This window comes from Suncus etruscus, chromosome 10, assembly GCF_024139225.1.
Source record: "Suncus etruscus isolate mSunEtr1 chromosome 10, mSunEtr1.pri.cur, whole genome shotgun sequence".
Classification (NCBI taxonomy): domain Eukaryota; kingdom Metazoa; phylum Chordata; class Mammalia; order Eulipotyphla; family Soricidae; genus Suncus; species Suncus etruscus.
The window spans coordinates 111,519,715-111,541,319 of NC_064857.1; the positions used below are offsets into that span (position 1 = coordinate 111,519,715).

Sequence of the window (21,605 nt, forward strand, 5' to 3'; positions counted from 1 at the left end):
CTATAATAGAACTGAATTAAAATTCTAGTTAAAACAGAAGGGATTCTTGAAAATTTTATTTAATATATTGTTTTAATATGAAAGCTGACTTCTTATGTGGACTTTCAAGATTATATGCCTTCATAGCACAGATTTTAGATCAGTGTTTTCCCATGTTAGCAGTACCTCCCAATTTCAACGCCAACCCTTGTTGCAGGGTTTTTTGTTGCAGGTTTTTGACTGAACAGCTTCCAGAAGATTGTGGTGTCCTTGGGTGTAGGGTCGGTGCCTTTTTCTGTTTGTTCACTTAAAAAAGGTAGATTTTAGGGGTGCTGAATAATTTTTTTTCTCTGAAAAGGAGGTGGTAGGTCACATAAATTTGGGAGTCTTTGTCCCAATTTCTAGCATATTCTTTCCATGTTTTAAACCAATAGCATTGTTGTACAATCCCAGGCACATTAAAACTATTTAAAATACATAGTCATTTGTGACTGTCTCAATAGCACAGAGGGTAGGATGCTTGCCTTGCTGGGACCAGGTTCGATCCCTGGCATCTGAGCACCACTGTGTGTGGCCTCCAAACCAACCAACCAAAAAATATGTAATCATTTGTATCATCTACTAGTGTTCTCAATGTAATAAGCATGCATTACTGTCTCGTGTGTGTGTGTGTGTGTGTGTGTGTGTGTGTGTGTGTGTGTGTGTGTGTGTGTGTTTGGCCCACACCTGGTGATGTTCAGTTTACTCCTTGCTTTATAGTCAGTAGTCACTCCTGGCTGCTGCAGGCACCTTGCATCTCTACTGGGGACAAAATCCTTCACGAGAGGAAAGCGGGTACATGAGCAGTCAAATATGAGATAATGAGACCACACAAAATAAATTGTACGGGGACCCACGTCTTCAATAGATGTGAGACAAATTTACTCTTCATGCTGGCAAATATATACAAATCTAGTATGAAAGGCATCTCCACGTTGGCAAAAGGCAAGCCCTAAAATATACATATCAAAAAACTAGCCAATACAGGTGAAAAGAATCCCGAACTAAAAGGGAGGAGAAGGGAGTGTTCTAGTTTAGAAAGGATGTTCTTATGATAAAGGATGAGAAAGTTGTTTTGCTACAACTTGGGGACTAGCCCATAGTAACTAACAAGAAAGATAGGAACTGTTTGTTTACCAACTAGCTGGGGGTTTGCATTTACACTGACCACTATACTTTTAGAAATGCTGATTTATCTGGCCATGGGTTGAAAGTAGCTGAGCTTTGGTGCTGAGAATTTCCCTGAGTCTTAGACTGAGGCCTGTAATTTTGGCCTGTATTTTTGCAAGGGAGAGAAAGTGCCAGATAGTAAGAAAGACATTGTAATGTCGCTTTCATGTCATGAGTATCAGAAATATTGCCAGTAATCCACGTAGGGTGTATAATTAACGTCCACCAACGCGCCTGCTGACTAAAATATTTCTTGGGGGAAATATCAGCTCACTGCTCCAGGAAAGCCAATAGACAAATCTGGTGGGCTTGCTTCCCCTATAACGGAGACATCTATGCTGCATGCCATGACACCTGGCCATGCACAGCTGATGCTAAGGATCAGACTAGGTAAGGTTAGCTTTGTGCAAAGCAAGTGCTTGACCCCATGCATGTATTACTTTAATCCTCATAATTTAGTAAGATATTTTTAAGTTTACATAGTTACTACTTTTAGTTTGAGAAATGTGATTGAAAAATGTGATGTTTAATGAGGCACTTTTGATAATACTATTCTTGCTACAAAATTCAAATATGAAGCTTTAAAACACAGTGGTTTTGCTGAAGGATTTCATACATATATTTTAGTAGTGACTCTAATCATGACTCTAATGAATTCAGTTTTGAAAAATTAATTACATTTTGTAGAATTCAGATCAGCCAGGATCAACAGCTCCATCACCTGGTCAAGAAAACTTGCCTTTAGCCTCTGTTTCTTCCTCCGATGGATTGAGGCAACGGACTCTTCCACAAGCACCAACCGATCCAGCACGGAGTCATCAAATCCCGTATGTAATGCAAGGGTGAGAGAAGCCTTGTTTATGTGATTTGGTGGAGGACTTCTAAAAAATGAGTTCATTCTGCTTCATTGATGTTTCTTTTGAGATAATTAAGAGTTTACTCATATAGTTAATCATGCTTGAAATTGAGAAAGTTAAGTAGAATAGTGCCTTTGAAAGCTGGAAAGCTGGACACACATCTGCAGCTCATGGGCAGAACTTATTATTATTATTTATTTATTTATTTATTTATTTATTTATTTATTTATTTATTTATTTATTTATTTATTTATTTTTTTGGTTTTTGGGCCACACCCAGGGGCACTTGGGTTGCTCCTGGCAGTTCCTCTTTTTCTGGGGGAGTCTTTTGTGGTTGTTTACTGTATACCTAAATAGGGTTTTGTTTTGATGCAAAGATTATCTTTAGAACCAAGTGGCTCAGGCTTTGGTTCTTCAATAATTTTCACTGTCTTATATCCTATAGCATTCCTTATACTGATTAAGAAGACCTGGAATATCCAGGCCTCAGCATATTTGCTTGGTAACTAGGAAACAGTTTTGATTTATAGAAATCTTGGTGGTCTTCAGAGGGGCTCAGAGAGATGTCCTTAGGATGCTAGTAAAACTGTCAAATGAGAGGGGTGAATTTATGCCATGACCTCTATCAATATCCCCTTTACCCTGAGCATCTCATGGCAATTGTGGCTACAGGCGGCCAAGGCTTTTTGAGCCTAGTGCCCTGGGCTCTAGGCTAGGGTTCCTTACACAGAGGTTGCGACAATGCAGCCAATAGCATATCTTTCAGAGTTGAGAGAAGATCTCAGAATGGTTTGGACCTAGTTATGTCTGATACCAGAAAGCTTACCAGGTAACTCTAATCACTCTGCATTGAGTATCAAGCTCTGGGACTGCAGTATGCGACAATGATCCAGATCTGTGATGGTGAGATTGGAAGCATGGGCATTTCTACTACACCCAGAATGAAGTATAGGAGGGGTAGCCAAGAGCAGCCTTTGGATATTGTGTTAGAAACAGGATAGCATAAACATGCAGGTACATTTTACTTAGGACTTGTAATTCAATTATGTAGAAAGCACAAATAGTATGTATTAAAATAAAACTCATTTCTGTCATATTTCTGAAATAAGAAGCTTTCTCAAAACTGGTATTTAGATGAGTTTGATTTAGCCTTAAGGACAGTGCACCACCAGCCGGCCTGGGTTCTAGCCTGTCATCCCATATGGTCTCCTGTGCACTGCCAGGAGTAATTACTGAGTGCAGAGCCAGGAGTAGGCTTCCAACCACTACTGGGTGTGGCCCAAAAAGCAAAAATAAAATAAAGGTGCCTAAGAATTCTTTTTGTTTTCAGAAAATGATGACTACAGAAATTAGTAGAAAGCAATGTTCGGAGGGTTTATATAGTAGTTTAAGATACTTTTATCTTACGACAGTGAGTCACTTCCTGTATTTTTTTCAGAGTTAAATTCAGTTCATCTCAGTTTCTACAAAATGATCTTATGTTTTTGTGGCAGTGATGGAAATGGGGAATATTGTATATAAAATAAACCTAGAAGAGTATATAATGTCACTTCTCATACTTACAGTGACTACTGTAATAAAGCTCTTGAGATTGCATATGTTTTCTTCTAAAATAAGAGTGTTGAAATCAACTGTGAGAGACAGTCGTTATATAGTATAGTATAATAAACAAATTTGGAAAATCTAGAATGGTACTTATTTTTCTTAAAAGAGTACTATGATGATGCACAAAAAGTGTTAAAAATACTAAGCTTCATTTAGGAACTGTTGTGAATAAGTAATGCTGGCTTTTAAATCAAGAAGGCAGTGTTGCTTGGTGGCTTCACCTTGTCTGGAGATAGCTTTTGCCTGGGGTATCAAAAAGCCTTTGACTTTTTTTTTTGTTTGTTTTGACTTTTGGGTCATAGCCGGCAGCGCTCAGGGGTTCCTCCTGGCTCAGGAATCGCTCCTGGCAGGCTCGGGGGACCATATGGGATGCTGGGATTCGAGCCACCAACCTTCTGCATGCAAGGCAAACACCTTACCTCCATGCCATGCTCTCTTTCTGGATCGCCTTTGACTTTTATTACTGATTAATAAAGTCTTTCAGACTTTGCTTCAGTTTGCCCATTATCTGTAGACAGTGGTATGCATTGTGATTTCTGTGTATATTGAGTTAATAATGAATGATTACTGACATTTAATGTCAGTGTTAGGTTCTCATAAATACACCTTTATATTTTGGAGACGACAACACAATTTACATGGAAGTTCAACAATGAATGTGGCTTAATGCAAGAGCATTAAGATTCTTCTTGTTCAATTTGTTTTAATAATGATTTGGTCTTAGATTGTATTTAATCTTAACCTAAGCACTGAATGAATATATAGGAACAGTAATTTAGTGACCTTGAATAATTTAATCAAATACAAGCTCTGCACTCAGTTTTCAAATTTCATTAGTACACATACCTTTAGTCATCATGTGTTTTTCACTATGTAGATTAGTATTTTCAGTCTTTAGTGAGCTTGTTGAAATTGCTAAATTCTGATTTTGAATAACTAGGTTTGTAATGGTCCTCAGATCTGTCAGCTTAAATATCTGTCAACTTAATCAAAGGAATTCTTTTGCAAGGAAAGGCACTTTGGTTGTTTAAAATGTGTCACTTATAAATCCTGACTGCTTTTGGACAGTATGCTATGATTTCACATTTGTTTATTTTAATTCCAAAGATTGCTAGTTAATTTAATGTACAATATTTGCTGGAGTGTAAATTTTTTTTAAAAATCATAATAGCCCTTTTAGAATGAAACCAAAAATGTACTCGTTTACCATACCTTCTGTTAATACTTGAATTCTCAAAGGAAAAATTGTTTATAGCCCCTACCCAGAAATAACCATTGTGATATTTTTGTAATATCCAAAACATCTTGTAAAGTATACTTTTATAAATAGAAATATTACACTATTTTTTCCCTGTTCACTAAAAAAGGGGGGTCCACAAAATTGGGGTGATCCCCCTATGGGGGGATATGCCCAACTTACCTTTGCCCCAGATGGTAGGAGGCTTGTGACTGGTAGTGGCTGCTTTGTGGGAGCCTAATCAAGAGTTTATTTAAAAAAAAAAAAAGCCAGCAATGAGGGGCTGGAGTGATAGTACAGCAGTTGGGGCATTTGCAATGATCAGGGCCAGTCTGGATTCAATTTCCAGCACCCCATATGGTCTCCTAAGCCCTATCCAAAGTGATCCCTGAGCACAAAACCAATAGTTGAGTCCTGAATGTTGGCAGGTATTTAAACCCCCACCATCAAAGACCTGAAAATAAACATTTCCACCACCTCTCCTCCTCTTCAAAACCATCTTAAAACAAAACCAAGCAAAAAACCTGCAGTTTATCATGGACATATTATCGAATAAAATGCAACCACAGTATTTAAAGTCTGTATGATTCTGTGTCATGGAGATATCCTAGTTGGTCCATTCTCTTGTTACTGAGGAGTGCATCTTGTTTGTTGGTTCAAAAGCTCAATGGCATGTTACAATCTAGTTTTCTTACTCCTGGTTTTGTTATCAGGATGGCTCTACCTCAGATTATAGATTTAGGTAAGGTCTGTTTTTTGCTTTTCATTCTCAAGGACCAGTAATTCCACATGTTCTAGGATATGTTCTTTTAGTAGCAGATGATAGGAAAACAAGAAGGGAAGTAAACAGTGAGTTCATTTAAAATCTCTTATTGTGTCACATTTCACAAACATTCCACTGCCAAAACAAATCACCTGGCCACACTCAACGAAATTGGGATAGGGAGGAATCTTCAAGTTGTAAATTGTCATAACTGTCTTCTTTTGGGGGAGAAATAAAGATGATTTGTAGCTTCTGTTGATTTTTCTGGTATTGAATACTTTCACCACCATGGCCAGTTTCAAAATGTCAGGCTGGATGTGAAGATGATATAATACTCCATTAATTAACCATTGCGTTAATTTTACTTTTCTGGCTAGTTTCCCTGTCTCACTCACTGCTTCATGTGTGTCCTGCCTAAAGGTATCAGTTGAGTGGAAGAGGGACGTTTTCCTGAAGAGAGACATTCTTTGATTGAGGGTTTTGTGTAGCTGGCTCACTCTTTACTAGACTTTCCATACGAACTCTCAAAATGCTAAGGATTGGCTCATTAAACTCTTGAATCTAGCAGTTATCTCTCTAATCCAATATCAGCTCATATAAGGCAGCTCAGAGAGTGCATGTTTAATCCTGTTGAGGAAGAGTAAGAGGGCAATCTTGTATCATAAATATTTGGGTTTTTAAATTTTTCATACTAATCTCCTGTGACATGTTTAAAAGAATGAAGAACGAAGAGTAAGGAAAAGTCAACAAGTGGGACAGGCTAGATTTGAAAACTTAGCTTTTGACATACAATTTAGTATGAGGTAACATGTATTGGTCTAAAAGCAGGCCTTTTAGAAAACATGGACCGGGCCCGGAGAGATAGCACAGCGGCGTTTGCCTTGCAAGCAGCCGATCCAGGACCAAAGGTGGTTGGTTCGAATCCCGGTGTCCCATATGGTCCCCCGTGCCTGCCAGGAGCTATTTCTGAGCAGACGACCAGGAGTAACCCCTGAGCATCGCTGGGTGTGGCCCAAAAACCAAAAAAAAAAAAAAGAAAACATGGACCATGTAAATACAGCCTATGTAAAGGAGATCTGGCAATAGGAGAAATAGCACCTGTTACTAAAGCTCAAACATTCATTAATAGTTCCCTGAGTGTCCTACATATAAGTACTTGGATGCTTTTATTTTTAATATTTATTTTAAGTTCCTTGATTAAAAATTTCACAGGAGATTAACCCTTATGTAATCACACTAGAATCTTTAGTTTATCATAAATACTCCTACCTAATAGGCTTCTGCCGGGGACAGAATTTCTTTGATTTATACAAGGCCAGCCTAGCATGAAAACAACCAATTGAACCTGGGAAATACCATACCTATGTATTTATACACCTGTCCTCATGGTTTTGAACTAGAACAAGATAGTAAGTAGATAATCACAAATCATTGATATGCACAGATACTATAAAAAAGACTACTGGTTCTGGAACTGTAAAGAAAGACTTCTTCCTAGACTTCATCCTATGACATGTGCAAATACTAAGATCACTAGCTATAGAGGCCTGATTTTGTCATCCACAACAGAGCGGAAAACTTCCAGACATCACAAAAGGACCTAGGGGAGAGTAAAAAAGCATGTATGGAGCCTGTAGTTAAACCCATTACAGTATATTTCAAGGGTGAAGAAACCCTGTATCTCTTAGGCCAGGGGAATTTCTTTCTAATCTCCCCAGTTTTTACTGTGCCTATGCAAACACACACACACACACACACACACACACACACACACACACACACACACACAAATTAAAATTTTTTTTGTAATTGTTGTTGCTTGTTTTTTCCCTTTTTTTTCCTGTGCTTTGATTCGTCTTTATTTTGGGACCGTGGTTAGTGTTTGGTTGTTGTCTTTATTGCTGTGGTGCCTTTCAGGTTTTTTTGTTTGTTTGTTTTTGTTTTCTTGGGGGGGTGGGGTTTTTTTTTGTATTGTTTTTATGGTTTCCTTCCTTTTTCCCTTTCTTCTCTTAAACTGATTTCTATAGTCTCTAGAAGGACTCCTCTCGTTTTTCGCTTGTTTGAATTTTTGCTCCCCCCTTTTTTTCTTTCTTTTTTTTTCTTACCACATAACTTGAACCATCTTGTTCTGCCTAACAAATTGAGGGGGGAAATAAAGGAGGGCACCAAGACCAAACAGTCGTATGAACATTGAGTAGAAATAAAAAACGATAAGACCTAAACACCAAACCCAAAGCCAATTACAACAGAATTGATACGCAGTCTACAAGCTAGACACAGAAGGGACCACTTATATTAGCAGCCCGGGGGGCAAAGGAGGGGCAATATGGGATGCATGCTGGGAACAGGGGTGAAGGGAGGACAACATTGGTGGTGGGAATGCCCCTGATTCAATGTGATTCAATTCACTATGTACCTAAAATACTACTGTGAAAGATTTGCAATCTACTTTGGTTAAAATAAAAATTACTAATTAAAAGATAATTATATGTATAAATGATTCCGGTATAAACAAACAAACAAACACTCAAGCAAAAAAGACCACTGGGACTGCATTTGGCATGTGGAGTGGTGATAGGGATCATAAAAAATAATTTTTCATACTAAATATTACCAAAATCAGCATTCTTAGATATACTTACATATTAGCAATTCTCATTCAGCATGGATTCAGAGAAGGGGATTTCCCGGGTCAGAGTGTTCTTGAGGTGTTCGGAGACTCTTAAAGATAATTACAAAATTTTTTTGTTTTGTTTTGTTTTTTTGGTTTTTGTGTCACACCTGGCGGTGCTCAGGGGTTACTCCTGGCTATCTGCTCAGAAATAGCTCCTGGCAGGCACGGGGGACCATATGGGACACCGGGATTCGAACCAACCACCTTTGGTCCTGGATCGGCTGCTTGCAAGGCAAACGCCGCTGTGCTTTCTCTCTGGGCCCTAATTACAAAATTTTAGTAAAGAAAAATTGAATTGGGCTGGAGAGATAGTTTAGAATGTAAGGCACTTGCTTGAATTCCTGGTTCACACTACCAGAAGTGACTCCTGAGCATTTAACCAGTAGTTAAATCCCGAGCATTGCCAAACGTTTAGTTTTCTTCCTACCCCTCTCAAAAATGTTATGATTATGATCTGGGAATATAACTCAGAATGACAGAACATTTATCTTGTATATATGAGTTCCTGGTTATATCCCCAGTAGGCCATTGCCCCTATGGCATGAAAATTGCAGTGCTCAGGGACCACCAGGACAACTTTGAGTAATGCCCTAGGCAGGGCAATAGTTTACCGGGGATCTAGATTGTAGGCATTGTGCGGTTGGACTCTGTAACAGCTAATAACTCTGAAAAGCATTGATTGGTATCCACAGGATTAATTGAGTGGCTTAGTATAAGTTTGAGAGTTAACACCCAGTATTGTCACATGTGTCAGTTTGTGATGATCCTGGCTTTCTGTTTTCTGTGATGTCTTTTTTATTTTATTTTTTTTTTTGGTTTTTGGGCCACACACGACGGTGCTCAGGGGTTAGGCTATCTGCTCAGAAATAGCTCCTGGCAGGCAAAGGGGACCATATGGGGCGCTGGGATTCGAACCAACCACCTTAGATGCTGGGTTGGCTGCTTGCAAGGCAAACACTGCTGTACTATCTCTCCGGCCTCATTCTGTGATGTCTTATGCCACATGTCATTTGTAGTTACCCCACAACTATATAATATATACTTTGCTCAGGGTTTATTCCTATATCTGTGCTCGAGTTTGTCCGGGACCTACAGTGATAGTGATAGCACGGTGGGGTTGGCATTTGCTTTGAAAGCAGCTGATGCTGTTTAATCTTCAGCATCCCGTTTTGTCTCCTAAATCTGCCAGGAGTGATCGCTGAGTGTAGAACTAAGAGAAACCTCTGAACATAGTCAGGTATGGCTCTAAACCAAAACCAACCAAAAAAAAAAAAAAAGAGAGAGAATTTTGCCTGGTAGAACTCAAGTCATTATACAGGGTTCTAGGGATTGAACTTTGTCGTCCACATGCAAGGCAAACACCCTATCTGTCACTCTTCCGTATTGGATTTTAGACTTTTAGACATACAGCGTTCCATATTAATTCCATCACTGTGTCAACTTCCCATCATGAATATTTTCAGGTTCACTCTCCTACATCCCATCCCCCAGCCGCCATATTGACAGGCACCTTTTAAAGTGTGGTTTTAAAGTTTAGGTATCATGATTTCAGTGTTGTTGACTGGTTTGGAAATTTAACTGTGTCATCGCCTTAACACTACTGTGTTAAGGATTCCTTAACCTAGGTCCCTTTTTGCTTCCCCTCTATCTTTTCTCCCCTATTCTTCCCCTTTGTTTTTCTACTTTTCCTCACTAAACTCTGGGGCCAAGGATGATCTAGACATCCTGCCTTTAAATCATTGCATTTATCCAGTTATTCTTTATGCCATCATCTTGTTTATTCTTCTGACTTAGATTATTTTACAGAATATCTTGCAGTTCCATCCTTGTTTCAGCAAATTGCATGACTTCATTATGCCTATGGCTGTGTTGTATTTCATCATGTATATATACCCCACCTTTACGTTCTATTTACCTGATGTTGGACATCAAAGTTGATTCCAGATCTTAGCTATTTTGTACTAAATGATGCATTATTTAATGGTGTGCTTATACTCTTTTGAATGAATGTTTTTCTGCTGTGGGGGTAGATACCTAAAAGTGAAATTCCTGGGCTAAATGACAGTTTATGGTGAAATAATTGAACTTCAAAAATCATTATCATTTTTAATTTAGTAATTAAATTATAAGGTTATAGCTTCATAATGTAGTACCCCAAATAATTATACTATAACTTTTCTTTGCCAATTACTCTTCTGACAAGATAATATACTTTTGGCACTCTTAAAATCTAACTGGCAATGGAAAGTTATGGTATGCCAGTTTTGGCCTGGACATTATCTTAACAATTAGGTAATCTAGTAGTGTTTAATGTAACAGAGAAGAAAGGAGGTAGCTGATGGGGAGGATGAGATTTAGTATAATTATTTTTTGACAGTATGTTTTTAATGATTATTTTAGGTTCTTGATAGCAGTGAGATGAGGTGGGAAGCTATAGTAGTTTTTTTTGAAATGGTTGCTAGTAATCTTTTCTTCCCTTGAAGAAATTGTTTTACCAACAATTGCAAAGCTTAGCCTTCCTGTTTGGTAATTGAAGTGATGGCCATATACGAGGAATATTTTCTTCCTTAGTGGCAGAAATTGGTGGGCTTAAACTTTCTGGTTTTTTTTTTTTTTTTTTTTTTGGGGGGGGTGGCACACCCATTTGATGCTCAGGGGTTACTCCTGGCTAAGCGCTCAGAAATTGCCCCTGGCTTGGGGGGACCATGTGGGATGCTGGGGGACCAAACCGCGGTCCTTCCTTGGCTAGCGCTTGCAAGGTAGACACCTCACTGGCCCCAGTGGTGGACTTAAACTTTCAATGAAATGGGTTGGTTTTCTACTTGGGAATGCTAAGGAAATTTAAAATCACACCTAGATACAGACCCACATTGTTGTTAGTAATGTCATTTAGCTATTTTTCATATGTACTCAGATATATCAACTTACTTAATGGAAATTATCACTTTTATTAATATTATTTTTATTTTAATTTGGGCCATACCCAGTTGTACTCTCCAAAACTAGTTGTTTTGGAGAGCATATAGGTTGTGGGGGATAGAACTCCAGTTGGCCTGTGCAAGTCAAACTCCCTACCTCCTATATTATCTCTTTGGCTCCACTTCTGCTTTTCCTTCTTAATTTACTGGAAAGGAAAACTTGGGCAGAGTGGGGTAAATAGTAAGGAGGTAGTAAAAAAGATCTTCTGAAGAGAAGAGCCAATATCTGGTTCCCATCAGTTGGTCAAGGATGAAGACGAATTAGATAATATGAAGAGTTGATGTCTTGGTAGTTGAAGCTACCACCAAGTTTTCTAAACTACTGTCTGTTGCTAAAATTTTTCCTCCCAAGCTTTTCTAAAATTGTTTCTAATTTCTTCTAAATTTTTTTTTTTTTTTGGTGGTTTTTGGGTCACACCCGGCAGTGCTCAGGGATTATTCCTGGCTCCAGGCTCAGAAATTGTTCCTGGCAGGCACGGGGGACCATATGGGACGCCGGGATTCGAACCGATGACCTCCTGCATGAAAGGCAAACGCCTTACCTCCCATGCTATCTCTCCGGCCCATTTCTTCTAATTTTTAATTAGTTATTAAGACTAAGAATTGTGTTATTCTTTATAATATAAAATTAAAATTTATGAATTTTTTTTTTTTTTTTTTTGGATTTTGTGCCTCACCTGGTGATGCTCAGGGATAGATTACTCCTGGCTATGTGCTCAGAAATTGCTCCTGGCTTGGGGAACCACATGGGGTGCCAGGATTGAACCGAGTCCATGCTGGGTCAGATGCATGCAAGGCAAAGACCCTACTGCTGCGATATTGCTCTGGCCCCCAAATTTATGAATCTTCGTTGTTTTTGTCTCACTCTAGACTAGGTAGACCAAAAACACTTTTTTGAGTAATATGAAGAAGGGAAAGTTTTAAAAAATAGCCACTCTTTATTAGACTCAAGTTGTATTGATGTAGGTAAATTTCTATAAATCTCACATGATACACTTGGGAATTGATTTAGAGTATGGAACAGAGTAAAAATTAAATAGGTAGTTTTTACATAAGTGTACACTAATAATATGAGAAGAAATCCCTGATTCTTTAGAAATGAAAAATTTGACTAGTGCGTTCAGATAATATCTTTCAGAAAACATCTCTAGAAAATTTAGATTTTGCCTCTTTATTGCAGAAATGTAGACAACCATCTTCCTGGACAAGCAGTTCCAGCTGGATTTCCAATGTATCCTGCCTTCAGCCCACTGCAAATTCTTTGGTGGCAACAGATGTATGCTCAGCAGTATTATATGCAGTAGTAAGTAAATTGGAGTATATTTGCCTGCTGTGTTATTTGCCTCATTTTCTTCTTTATCTAGAATTGATTGAGAATTTCACTTACTGATGCACATGAGTTATTTTGAAATTCTGAGAAAAGGCTTGCAAATATCTCAGCAGATACCTAAATTATTTGACTAAAACAAAACTTATGACAGGTCACGTCAGCTAAACCTACTTTATTGTAATTGTACTCGACAGTATTTAGATCAGGGGTCTCAAACTCAATTTACCTGGGGGTAAGATCATGAACAGTTCTTCTGAACATGGCATTTTTGCCTATTCCTTGCTGCCAGATACTTGACAGTGCTTCTTCTCACAAATCGGAACCACATTTGGCTTTAGAGAGGAAGCAGTTGAGACCCTCAGTATGGCTTGAAGATGATCATCATTAAGTCTAGACCTGTACTTTGACTTATTGAAGTTCAATGTGGAGAATAACTTTTCACACAAATATGTGCTCCCAAAAAGGCACATGGTGCACTTGAACATTCGGGAAAGCTCAGGGAAGCTGGGGGGCAATTCTCTCAAAAATTGCCCATGCATGTCTGCTTATCCACTAATCTCCCTGAACTTGGCTTTGAGATCAGAGTTCCATTGCAGCTCCATTTGAAGCACAGGAGGGGCATCTTGCCCATCAAAGGAAAAGGGGTCCACAAAAATTTGGAAAGTGGCTCTGTGGTTTTTGAAGTCTGCAAATCTGTGGTCAAATTCCTTCTCTAGCTTAAAAATAGCATTAACATATTTCTCACCACTGAATGGTGTGCTTGCATCCACAAGTTCCTTGCATGCTGGGAAATGGCAAAGGTTTGTCTGAGAGAGCTGGGATTTTCATAACACAAGTTTTGTAGAGAATGCTCTCACATTGTCATAGGCAGCACTGATAAGCTGTCCCGGGCCTTGGAACATCTTGTTTAGTACATTCAGCTTATGTGTGATGTCAACAAGAAAAGCTAAGTCCATGAGCCATTTGTGATCACTCAACTCAGAAACAGCATTCCCATCCTTCTCCTTAAAGGCTTTCATTTCTCTCAATTCAAAAAATCTTTTCAGGACTTTTTCCCTGCTGAGCCAACATACCTCGGTGAAATAGAGCACATCTCCATATTCTAACTCCATTTCCTCTAAAAAACCACGGAACCTCCTGTGCTTTAAGCCCCTGGATCTGATTTGGTTGATGCACTTCACAACAACAGACATCACATTGTCACACGGCAGGCATTTACTGCAAAGGGCCTGCTGATGGATAATGCAGTGAAGAGCAATGGCCTTCTCTTCTCTACACCCTCCTCTTCAAGGTTTTTTTGAAAAAGTGCCACCAGTCCATTTTTCCTCCCTGTTATCGATGGCACTCCATCGGCTATTATTCCAACAAACCTCTTCCATGGCAAACCTGCATTCTCAATGGCATCACACAGATGCCGAAATATCTCATTAGTGGTGGTCTGGCCATGCATTGGAATTATTGTGAGTAGCTCCTCTGTCAATTCAAAATTGCAATCAATACCGCGGACATAAATTGTGAACTGCGCAGTGTCTGTTATATCTGTGCCCTCGTCAAGAGCAACTGAGTATGCATCAAAACAGTTGGCTTTCTCACACAGTTGATGATAAATGCCACTTGACATGTCAGAAATGCACTCTGCCACAGTGTTGGCAGAAAGGCTGATTTTGCTAGACTGACCTTTCTTTTCCAGACAGATAATACTTGCAGCCTGTAACATGCATTTTTTAACGAACTCTCCTTCTGTGAATGGTTTCCCTGCCTTAGCAATCATCTCACTAACCACGTAACTAGCTTCGACTGATGCAACATTCTCTTTGGTTGCTTTCTTGAAGGAATCTTTTTGCCTTATTCGACATGCTTTAAGACTGGCAACCGCTTGGCTCTCTCATTTTCTTGATATTTTGCACATTCCTCAGCATGTTTAGTTGAATAATGGCGTTTCAAGTTGTATTCCTTGTGCACTGCAACTTGCTCTGAGCAAATAAGACGTGGGGATGCCCCTGTGCTCAGCAAAGAAATACTGCGTCTCCCACTTTTCCTGAAATTGTCTGTACTCGTCATCAATGTTTCTCTTCACTGCAGGCTTTGATGAAGTCATGATGAAGGTATGACAAAATCTAATTCTGTAATAAACTTCTCTCCCTTAGGCCTCCGATAATACAAGGAACAGCGGGGGCAGGAGCAGCGGAAATGCCGTCTGTGCTAGGCACAAAGTATTCGTGATTATTCGCTTTACCGAATATTTGCAATAAAAAATCGAAGAAAAAATTGCAAAAAATCGCATTAAACATTTGCATACCCCAAATGGAACTGCTCGGGGTATGCGAATGTTTAATGCGATTTTTTTCTTATTAACGTGATTTTTATTGTGATTATTCAGTAAGCGAATAATCGCAAATACTGTGATATATGAAGGCCAGCTGCGGGCCACAAACAGTTGTACGGAGGGCCGCAAACGACCCGTGGCTGCGAGTTTGAGACCCCTGATTTAGATACTTTATTAAATGTAGCATTGCATTTATTTCAAGGAAGAAAAAACTTAAGAAGGTTTTATGGGGACCGGAGAGATAGCATGGAGGTAAGGTGTGTTTACCTTTCATGCAGAAGGTCATTGGTTCGAATCCTGATGTCCCATATGGTCCACCGTGCCTGCCAGGAGCAATTTTTGAGCATGGAGGCAGGAAAAACTCCTGAGCACTGCCGGTGTGACCCAAAAACCACAAAAAAAAAAAAAAAAAAAAAAAAAAAGAAGGTTTTATGGAAGGCATAAATTCCACATGAAAGAAGTGGAATAAAAAGTTTTATAGAAAAAAAAATAGTATGTCAGAGAAGCTTTTAATTGATTTGTGTGCTCATTACGGTAAATATCTTTTCCTATCACTCAGGGTATTGTTATTGTTGTTTCTGATTGGCATGGAACAGACTTAGTATAGTTTAGTAGACTTCATTGTCTTGGGTTTCATTGTTTGGGTTTCCAAAGCACTGATTTAATATTTGTAGCATCTTAATACTAATATTTTATACTCTTTGTTTCTAGATTCTGTTATCCTTGTCTTTATCTTTTTGATTATTCATGCCATATTCTTAAAACCCGTTTTGTCTATTTTTTCTAAATGGAAACATGAGCCATTTGAAAATAAGACACAGTACGTTACAATTCTATTTCTTTTTGAATTGTGTGTGTTGTGCTTTTTCAGTCAAGCTGCAGTTTCAGCGCAAGCTACATCAAATGCCAACCCAGCCCAGCATGCTGCTTCACAGCCTCTACATTTGGCCCGTGTTCCTGGTGAAGAACCCCCACCAGCTGCCAATCTCATGGCCCAGGATAATCGACCCATGAATGAAAACGTTCAGATGAACGCACAGGGAGGTCCAGTGCTGAATGAAGAAGACTTGAACCGAGACTGGCTCGACTGGATGTACACTTTCTCACGAGCTGCCATCCTACTCAGCATTGTCTACTTCTATTCTTCCTTCAGTCGGTTCATCATGGTCATGGGAGCCATGCTGCTGGTCTATTTGTGAGTGATGGTCATTAACTGTTCTTTAATTTCTAAAACCTTTCAGCATCGGATATGGTGTATATTACTCAGAATATGGAGGAATATGAGTAGTGGATTCAGATATCTGGCACCAAGAACAAAGGAGTATTATGGATAAAACCAGGTCATATTCGTAAGAATGTTCATCAGAATTGTCTAGAAATGTTTAACGTGATTCCACCTATTCTGTCAGGAACTTGTGGGAAATGTACCTTGCACTTTTGCGCAAGAATTTCTTTTAAGTGGCTGGAGAGATAGCACAATGGTAGGGCGTTTGCCTTGCACGTGGCCAACCCAGGATGGACAGTCGTTTCATTCCCAGCATCCCATATGATATTCCAAGCCAGGAGCAATTTCTGAGCACAGAGCCAGGAGTAACCCCTAAGTGCTGCTGGGTATGATAAAACAAACAAACAAACAAACAAAAATTAATTTAAGTTATTATCATCACTAATTCCCTTAGGCATAGATCTGATTAAAAAATTAATATGATTTTTATAACCCTTTTTTCCCTCAGGGTACAAATACATAATTGAATTTCTTTTTGAAAAATAACGAGATTTTATGTGATTCCTGATAAATCCATCTAGCCTAAAATCAGTAAAGCTGATAGAGTTTCAGACTTACGTTGATTATTTTTATAATGCTTTGAATATCATTCTTTGGCCTAACGTTGGAGATATGTTTTTACATTTATTTTAATTCTAACAGATCACTGGTGATTTCTAGTGTTAACAAATAAGAATGGTAACATTTTTCTTCCTTCTTTATTTTAACGAATAGGCACCAAGCTGGATGGTTTCCTTTTAGGCAAGAAGGAGGTCAACAGCAGGCTCCTAACAATAATGCTGAAGTTAATAATGATGGGCAAAATGCAAATAATTTAGAACTTGAAGAAATGGTATGTTAATGAGGTTTTGCATACTTAAATATAGATGTTACCTTTAAATATAGATGTTCCTAACATTCTTTGGGACTCTGATATAGAACCTTGATGTGTTCTCTGAGTATTTATTGGTGGAATGGGACATAAAGGAAAATTAACATTTAAATTGTGGTAGTTTAATTAGGAAGAACTGAGAAAAATGAAAAATCAGTTATAGATTTAAGTGGAAGAACTTAATCTTAAATCTTTTTTTTTTTTTTTTTGGTGGTGGTGGATGTGGCTTCCTAGTAGTTAGTGTTTGGTGCCATTTTTGGTGACTCTTATCTGGCCGTGTGCACTTGTTAGAACTCAGCTCTGTGGTGCTCAGCACTATCAGGGCATCTCCAGCAACACTGGGGACACTACAGTGTCAGCGATCTAACGTAGGGCTTTTGTTAGCCAGGCAGGTACTCCGTGCCAGCCTTTGAGCTCTCTCCAGTCTTGATTAACCTTCTTCTAGAAAAGCCTGAAAAAGTGATACACATGGTGAGAATTTTGTATTAATTGGGATTTACCCTTTTGAATTTGAATACTGAAGAATTGATTCATTTTAGACCGAAAGTATGTAATGAACAGACATTCTTTTTATATGTCCACATTCTTTTCTCTACAAGGAAGAACTGAACCCCTTTTCTGTTATGCCAATGTTCTCTTTTCAGGTCACTTAGGAATATGTTTCTCATTTTGTTTCAAAGGAACGACTCATGGACGATGGGCTTGAAGATGACAGCGGAGAAGATGCAGGGGAAGATGCCAGTGCAATGCAGAGGCCTGGACTAATGGCATCAGCTTGGTCTTTTATCACCACCTTCTTTACTTCTCTAATACCAGAGGGACCTCCCCAGGTTGCCAATTAAACCTAAAAAGCTGTGCCAGCTGCAAAGGGAGGGTTTGACTTTAGGAAAGTGTTTTAAATAACAGTGCAGTTTCAAAAATTCATTACTTTCTTTCCATCATCATGTATAGAGGTGTTTTTTCTTTAGGCTTTACGTGCATATGAATATTTTAAGCACAACGAACTGCTGTGATTTTTTTTTTTTAATTCTAACAACAATAGTATAACATATTGGTCTTTGGGTTTAATGAATTAAGTGTTTTAATCCAAGACAACCCTATTTTTATGTTCCATTTCTTTAAAGAGCTGCTTTTCATTAAAAAACACCTGTAGTCAATAGCCCTTCCCTTGGCATTCAGTCTGTAATTTGAATATGTCTACTATCTGTGAATTATCCTGAAAGTTATACACAGTAACTTCATAGTTTAAGTAAGGAATAGTATTTCCCTAAAATATACTCATAGCATTTTGCCCAGCCATAAACATTTCTCATTTTAGTCTTCTTTGAACAAATAATGAAAACTTTTTCACTGAAAGGCATACATCTCATCAGTTGAAATTAATACATTAAGAAAGGAGGGCAACTCTTCAGTGGAATTAATAGTGATTAGTTAATGTTTGATACAAGCAGTACTTTTGTAGAATAAGATATGTTGTAAATCATTCCCTGTAATTTTTTAAATAAATGGTCAGTTATGGTAAAATTGTTTATAGATTTGTTTAAATTCTTTAATAATGTATACTTTACATAACAATTGATGTAAATATCAGTAATTGTTTTGAAAGGTTGATGAAGTCTTCTAGTTTTCTTTCAACTCAAGCCAAAATGGTATTAGTTTACAAGTAGTCTGAGATCTCAGCAGTTCTTTTAAAATTGCAGTTGGCACATAAATGTATACATTTAACAAGTATGTCTCAGTCATCTTTTCTGTTCTACTTTGCTATATATATATATACCTATATATAGTCTTCTTATGTGTAATAAACAGAAAATATGAGAAAAAATGCCTGTGAAATCCAGTTCTGTATTTCATGAGGAAGGCAGTGGTATCACACGGAATAAACACATGAACATGGAAGAAACTTCTATGGAAACTCTTCTATTTTATCTCCCACAAAATGTGTGATTATTAGAAGATAAGAAACCATCCTTAGGTTATTTTCTAAATGAAATATTTGAAGGTAACATTAAAAGGTATAACAACAGTTAACCCTTTGAAAAGTAAATTTTGTTTTCTGTTAATAGATGTCAATCAAGAAATAGTTAAATATGAGCAATGAACTGGAAATGCTAATGGAAAATATTATGCACACTTCATATTGGGGTGAGAAAATACCTTTATGGCAGAATCTATAAAGGAAAAGGTTGCTATATCTATAATGTCTCGACAGATGTAATTTAAAGGCAGTTATTAAGGAGAAACTATTTAAAGTAAAGATAAAATTTAAATTCAACTAAAAGTCACACCCCACCAAGAGAACAAAATAAAAGAACATCTCTCTTTATTAAATGGTGTTGAAAAAATTAAATTGCCACATCTAAAGGGATGAAAATAGATCACTCTCACAACTCAAATTGAATGTAAGACTTGGACTAATTAAAAAGGTAGTCCTTAAAAAGTCCTAAAAATCAATAGATCTTAAAAAGTATTGAAAGGCCAAAGTATTAGTACAGCAGTTAGGGGCCTGTCTTACATGTGGCTGACCTGTGTTCAGTCCATAATACCACATATGATTTCGTATCTCTGCAAGGAGTAATCTTGTTAGATGTGACTCCCAAATCAGTACCAAACCTATTGATTTGCCTATTATGTAAACATTAACCTCCACCACACCCCAGCCCCCAGAATTGACTGAGAAAAGAGGAAATAAAAGCAAAAATAATGGGATTACATCTAATCCTAGCTTCTGTATGCCAAAGGAAACTTACTAAAATAAAGCAATTGTACTTGAGGGGAAAGAATATTACCACACCATACATTGAACAAAGGGCTAATAATAATGAGTATATAACCAAGATTTATAAAGAATTTATAAAATGAAAGAAAACGACCAATAAAAATGATGAACAGGTTTATGTCTCAAAAGAAGGTATACAGGTAGTCAACACAAGGAAAATAGCTCATTACTAGGGAAATGCATATATAAATGACGAGTACTACCTCACATCAGTGAGGATGGCCTTTATATAAAAAGGTTAAGAACAAATGTTGGTAGGAGTGTGGAAAGAAAGGAAACTTCGTAGTTGGTGAGAATATAAATTGGTCCAGCCTCTGGAATAGTTTGGAGAGTTCTCGAACTATTAAAAATAAAACTACTGTTATGTGTCAGTAATTAATGAGCCATCGTTTATATTTGAAGAACTCAAAACAGTAATTTGATTCGATATTTGGGGAGGGACACAGCTGATTGTGCTTAGGGCTTTCTTGGCTCTGTACTTAAGGATCTCTCCTGGCAAGGCCCAGGGGACTACCTGGAGTACTGTGGATTAAACCTTGGTCAGCATGTACAATGTAAGTGGCTGTTACTGGCTTTGGAGGCTTTTCTGTCTCGCTAGTCCCTCAAGCACTAATTTGAAATAATGCATGTATACTTAAGTTTATTGCAACTTTTATAATAGTCAAGAGAAGCAACTCAAGTGATAAGATGTCGTCTATAGACAACAGAAGACTAATCAGCCTTAAAATGAAATCTTAACCATACGCTGTAACATGCAGGGGTTTGTGCTAAGCTAAATAAAACAAAGACTAATGCTGGATTGTTTCACTCATGTGGGATATAATAAAATCAACCAAGAGAATTGATAGTCAAATGAAAGCAAGTCTTAGATTTTGACCACAGGAAGGTCATCAAAAGAGGAGGATTGAAAAGCATGAGGGAATCCATGGGCCGGTGGAGGAGAAATTGTTAATGGGCTGGTAGTCATGAGATAAGGACTGAGCACAGCTGCAGAATCATTTTAACACAAGACTCAGGTTTTACCCCCAATATACTGGGATGTTGGGAGCAAAAATAATTCACTTCTGAAGGCAAAACTACAGTTCTCAAAATTTATAATTTTTCAAGGTCTTAGTAAAAACTTCAGAATACAAAAACATAATTTTGATGAAAATTGAGGAAGTGAAAAGAGGCCTTCAGAAAATTCTTTAAATGTTATCTGAATTTCAGATAACATTAAATAATGGTATATGAGAGAATTTACAATGATTATCAGAATATTCAAAGAAGTGAATTAAAGGATGATGGAAAATTTTAACAGAAATGGGAACAAAATAAAAACGAGTTGAAAAAAGTTAAAGCTGAATTTAAGAGACAGGACTTTGAAAGTGATGGCTTTAGAGTTAAGGTCAGAAATTGCTAGGGGTGTGTCCCCTACCTCCCTCACTGCCCTCATGTAAGGTCCTGAAGTTGTGCAGGTTGAAGAAGTCACCTTCCCCAAACAATAGAATAACCACACGTGGAGGCTGTGGAAGAGCTGTGTGAACTGCTGGGACCTCCAAACATGCTTTCAAGGAAGCTCTAGCATCTAAATAAATACATTCAAGAACAAAGTCACATCTGATTACAAAAAAGCTGAAGAACAAAGATGGGCTAGAGTAACAGTAAAGCAAGTAGGGCATTTGTCTTGCACTCTGGCTGACCCAGTTTTGGCTTCCCAGATTCCCTCATGA

The 21,605-nt window shown here is 37.9% G+C and overlaps 1 protein-coding gene across 1 annotated transcript in view; it reads left to right on the top strand.

The window, feature by feature from the left end:
* Window positions 1–18,186, top strand: part of HERPUD2 (HERPUD family member 2) — a 38,139-nt gene extending 19,953 nt beyond the window's left edge. The window contains exons 4-8 of the mRNA XM_049781737.1: window positions 1,876–2,030; window positions 12,483–12,605; window positions 15,830–16,153; window positions 16,958–17,075; window positions 17,795–18,186. Of these exons, the coding sequence (XP_049637694.1) occupies window positions 1,876–2,030; window positions 12,483–12,605; window positions 15,830–16,153; window positions 16,958–17,075; window positions 17,795–17,956 (882 nt within the window). The 3' untranslated portion in view covers window positions 17,957–18,186. The remainder of the gene's footprint in view (window positions 1–1,875; window positions 2,031–12,482; window positions 12,606–15,829; window positions 16,154–16,957; window positions 17,076–17,794) is intronic.
* The last annotated feature ends 3,419 nt before the right edge of the window (window positions 18,187–21,605 follow it).